At 39.2% G+C, this 5204-nt stretch overlaps 1 protein-coding gene across 1 annotated transcript; it reads right to left on the bottom strand.

Moving 5' to 3' along the window:
* Window positions 1-2213: 2213 nt before the first annotated feature.
* LOC147888472 (18.1 kDa class I heat shock protein-like) lies at window positions 2214-2948 on the bottom strand. Its single transcript, XM_087393024.1, has 2 exons — window positions 2758-2948; window positions 2214-2641 (listed from the first exon to the last, which is right to left on the bottom strand). Exons 1-2 carry the CDS (start codon window positions 2852-2854, stop codon window positions 2400-2402), a joined length of 339 nt encoding a protein of 112 aa, XP_087249150.1. The 5' UTR covers window positions 2855-2948; the 3' UTR covers window positions 2214-2399.
* Window positions 2949-5204: the final 2256 nt, after the last annotated feature.

The raw sequence follows: 5204 nt of genomic DNA, 5'->3' as shown, positions 1-5204 counted from the left end.
ATGAGATTAGTAGGTACTTAGATGCACAGTATGTGTCAGCATCAGAAGCGTGCTAGCGGATTTATGAGTATGCTATGCACGATGAAAAACTAGATGTCCAAAGGTTGCGGGTTCATCTTCCAATGATGAATAACGTTATATTTTGGGATGATGATGATGTGCAAAACATAGTGGATAGAGACCAAAATAGAAAGACTACTCTCATAGAATGGTTCATTTATAATCAACTACACAATGACTCAAATAATTTACTCTATGGTGACTTTTCAACTGAGTTAGTTTGGAGCAAAGGTGGTAAAAAGTGAACTAGAAGAAAGCAGGGCAATAGCATCGGCCGAATGTATAATATTTTCCCATCTGCTAGAGAGCTCTACTTCATGCATATGTTGCTTAACATTTGCAAGGGTTGCAAGTCTTTTGATGAGCTATGCACTTTTGATGGGCAATTTTTTTTAACTTTCAAGGCAGCATGTGTGTCCAGAGTTTTGTTGGAAAGTGATGATGAATGGTTTGTGTGTATGCAAGAGGCTGTGTTTTATCAGAATAGTGTACAATTGAGACACCTCTTTGTCACACTTTTGGTTTTTTGTGACCCAATGTCTCCTGGCCTTTAGTGGGAAAGGTTCTCCTCCGATCTTTCAGATGATTTCTTCCATGCATTGGAAGCAAGTATGGGGAATGTAATCAGCTGATGTGTAGTGGCAATAAATAAGGCACTCGTTTGCATGGATCACATTCTTCATCAACATGGACAAAGGTTGGCAGAGTTTGATGGATCGTCTATACCCGACAGATCATATTTGTCAGCTACAAATGGTTTATTAGAAGAAGAAAGAATGTTAATGCTGAGAAAGAGGCACAGATTGGACAACGGATGGAAAGTTCCGTGAATCATTGTCAGCGGGTTGCATTTGATCAGATTTTGGCAAGGATATATGTAGATGTTGGTGAGGTTTTCTTTCTTGATGATTCGGGAGGATCGGGAAAGATCTTTCTTTATAATTGTTTGCTGTCTCGATTACGTGGTGAGGGACATATCGCATTGGCTTCGATGATTGTAGCATTGCTATTTTTTCTTATAGATTCATTCCCGATTCGAGTTTTTTATTGGAGCTCCAAGTCGAAGATCATTTCTTTGGGAGGTACATGCACCTTGGATACTATCGTATCCTTACTCGACGAGTTGCAAGGGCCTATGGACCTCAGAGGATCTCTGTGTGCTTTTTGGGTTATGAAGAGCATGTAGGATGGAATGCTTTCTTTCGTGGGGAAAATGGAGAATATATATATCATTTCTTACACTTTATCCGTTCTCCTACACGTAAGTATTCTAACTAATGACTTGCAAATGTCTTTTGGTTTGGTAATTGTAATTCTTTAACTTGATTTATTTGCCTTGCATAGGTGTGATCCGGCACTTCTCTCCAGAGTACAACCGTCAACGACTCCCACCTGTGACTGTAGTAAATAGACGCAAGCTTTTTTCATTAGGGCAGTTCATTTTGTTGCCCTTTTATGGGTGGACCTCATATATGGCTCTGTTTCTATGTTTATCTATCCATATCTGTGACCTACTTTTTGGGGGACGGATACACTTTGGATTTTGTGGTGTGATTCCCTAAGGAGTTGCTAGGATCATTAGACCACATAGCACCTCTATGTTCTTTTCAGGATACAGGGACTATGTGGGATTTGGGGTTTTGTCTTTGGAAAACTTATGCACATATTATATTCTTGCATATTCATACATTGTTCTCGGATGTATCGTTTGAAGTATACTAAGTATACTTATTCATGGAATACATTTTTTGTTAAATTATGTCACTTGCATTTAGATATTAGTATGTTTGTTGTGTTTATAAAAATTTTGTTGTTATGTTGTTGGTATAAGAGGTCATCATATAATGGGCCATTTCCACACACACACACACTATTGGTATAAAATATTTTTTTTCCAAATAAAGGCATTGTTAGGGCTTCATTGGGATTTGGTTGAAATTTTGCAAGCTTACAAACTTTGAGATTTGTAAACTTTTAGATTGAGAGAGAGAGAGAGAGAGAGAGAGAGAGATGCAATGTTACTGAAAACATTTTCCCCCACTAGGCAATGCTAAAGATCCAATTTGATAATTTTGTAAAAAGCATTAGATTTGTAAATTAAAACCTGAAATTTTACTCCTTAAACTTAAAAGAACCTAAGGATCCCATCCTTGACTCCCAGCGAAGCGGGTCGCTAGCCCATCGTAGACGGATCAGGTTACTCGTAATGATGAGTGAAATGGCTTACATGCGTATGTGATGCGCTAACAAGAGAAAGCAGCACTTATAAGCGGTTATTATACAATTCAACTTACGTTGCTTGCTTACATTAAAGCCCAAAGAAGTATTTGAGTCGGCTTTTAGTGAAAGACGATGCTAACAACCTTCACGAGTGGCCTCTTGTCCCTCCTGGCGTTCCTGACTTTGGGGATCATCACAGTCAGAAGCCCCCTCTCCAGCGTTCCCTCTGCCTCTTCTCCAATTGCTGTGTTCGGAAGTTGGAACCTCCTGAAGAATCGAATGCCCGCTTGCCGCCGCTCTCCTGTAACTTGTAGAACCCCATCATGCTCCAGCTGCACTTGGATATCATCTCCTTTCACTCCTGCAAGGCGAGTGTCAATTAATATTGGCGAATGAGTGTGCACTGCTTTAGCAGAATTATCTGTAACTTCAGTACTGCTGATGGGCTAAGCTCAGGAGCTCCAGCAGATAACTTACCGGGTAAATTGATTTTGAAAATGTGGCTAGCGAAAGTCTCTTTCCAATCCACTTGCGGTTGAACTACACGAATAGCACCCGAGCCCCAACCCTCCATGCTTCTGAAGAAGATAACGGAGCACGGTTTAGGAAGCTATAAGCCAAGCGATTTACGAATCAGCTGATGCTGGAGTCTGGGTTGCCATTACCGACTCCAACTGATCGATTTATAGGCAGGGCAGGGTCAGTATATTCTCCATCTTGAGCATTTCTACAGCGCAAATCTAATGCTGTTCACCACGCGGAACCTGTAAATCGATTCGCCGAGGGGCCCAATACGCAACATCTCTTCGCTATCACTGGTCAAAGCCGCACATGATTGCCAGAATTTAAAGGCCACGTGCTTTCGCTCTTTCCTTCATGGGGAATGACAAAGCAATGAGATATGTGAAATTATTGGGCTAAAGCACACGGAGTTCCAAGAAAAAGAGTAGAATGCTTCGATACCATTGGGATTTTAAAGTGACCTACTTGAGATGTACGCAACTTATTATTCTCATCTATGCTCCCTACCAATTAAGTAGTTAGTTTTGATGCATTCTAGGCTTAATTAAGCTATGTTTATCTATGGCTTAATTTATTTTTTCTTTGATTAACTTATGTTCCTCTATGCCTTAATTTATTGTATAGACTATGTTCAAGGGGGCTTCCCCAAGCTTTCAAAAAAAGGATCCACCTCAAAATCTTCCTCTTCTCATGTGTGAGCCCTACCACTAAGCTCTAAAGTAATATTATAAAATGGTTCCTCATCCCTGCCTTCTTTAATGCCCTTCATGTGGTCCCTCCCTCCCTCTTTAATACTCCTCCCCTTCCCCTCTCACATATGCTCCTCTCCTTAATGCTCCCCCTCCCCCCCTTACGCTTAATTAATACTCCCCCCCTTAAGTTTAATTATCCCTTATGCCCCCTCCCCAACTAATTAATGGGGTTTTTCATGCTGGGTTCCCTATTGTGTCATTAATTTTTGCCTCATAATACTCGCATCCTATCAACGTTGGATATCCATAAGAATACTAAGGTTGGCTCATAAAATTGTAGGGTGTTCAACACCTTACTTCTCTTTCATTCTTCTTTTTCTCATGCTCAGTTTTATGATCTCCACCACGGTCCATCGACACGTAGGTCTTTGATGTTTTTTGCATCAAAGACTAGATCCCCCATATCTAGGTTTGAGTAATGATCTAGAGAGATTAAACCATCAGGACCTTATGGAGGTTGTACAACCATCAACTCAAGAGGTCGGGGAGAAGGATTGGAAGTGATTACTTCCATGTGATTTACTATGGCATTTTTTATCTCTTCTTTTTGACAAAGATGTCTCTCCAGAGTGCAATTTGAATCATAGACCACCTTTTTTTACCCAAGCCATGTACTTGAAAAATAACCTCATAATAACTTATTAGGTGATCAACAACAAAATATTGATGGATTAACAATTGTCATTAGGTGCATTAATAATCATAGTATCTATGATGCAAACTTTCCACAAAGATGTACATACTTATTCATAATGATGATGTAGCATGAATGCATCTAGAAATTTAAGGTTATCCCAAAATTTACCTATCCAAAAAAATATCAATTAGATTCAAGGTATGAATGCCCCATTAAGGTCTTCTCAACACTATCGATATTTTTTAGGCCTACTAGGTTTTCCTGCACACTGAAAGCCCTCACTAAGTTGCTTTGTTTTTTTAGGTCTAGTAGGTTACTACCATAGGCTCATCTTAAGCCTTGGCCCCCTTTCTTAGATACCCTATTTGTGAGGAAATTTTCTACCTAATTGTTGGGCACTCCAACTATACATTGATTACCATTTTTTGTGAAAAGGGAAAATATAATTGTAGGTTTGAGGTCTTTCATTTGCTTCTAGGAAAATATTTTCCATTGAAGTATGATATCCCAATGAAAAAGAATGGGGTTAGTATTAGTCCTTTAGAATTGCAAGCATATTTTGGGATGTTCCTTTATGGTCATAATTGAGGATTGTGCCATCAAAAGTAGAGTTATATGTTCTTAAGTGGCAAACCGATTTTGTGAAATGGAACTAGTTGTTTCAAGAATATGATTTCACTTTCAAAGTGGTAAAGAGAGAGTGGCCACTTTAAGAGCTGAGTCCTCTAGAATGAAGACATAAGCAAGCATCTACCTATTCACACTCGTAATCTGGTAGATTCCTTGTATGAATGGGTAATTACCTATTTAGTCCCCCTATAATTTCCATCGCATTTACTGAAAGAAAGAAGTCCCACAAAGAGAGCAAATTTTAATTATTTCTAGGAGTAGATTTTGTACCATAGGGGACAAGATGCACACTCATCAGAGATCCATTTCTTTGCAAGAAGGTAAAGAAAAACTAAGCATACCATGATGGTATTGGTGGAGGACATATTGTTCACATCACATTG

This window comes from Dipteris shenzhenensis, chromosome 21 (assembly GCF_047967505.1).
Source record: "Dipteris shenzhenensis isolate YYH24624 ecotype China chromosome 21, Dip_SZ_1.0, whole genome shotgun sequence".
Taxonomy (NCBI): Eukaryota; Viridiplantae; Streptophyta; class Polypodiopsida; order Gleicheniales; family Dipteridaceae; genus Dipteris; species Dipteris shenzhenensis.
This window is presented reverse-complemented; position numbering and strand designations above follow the sequence as displayed.

Excerpts from the sequence above, each read along its gene's own strand:
- LOC147888472 (XM_087393024.1), bottom strand. The coding sequence starts at position 2,854 with ATGGAGGGTTGGGGCTCGGGTGCTATTCGTGTAGTTCAACCGCAAGTG. Across the intron at positions 2,642-2,757 it reads TTTCAAAATCAATTTACCCG|GAGTGAAAGGAGATGATATC; the intron begins GTAAGTTATCTG and ends CTCGCCTTGCAG.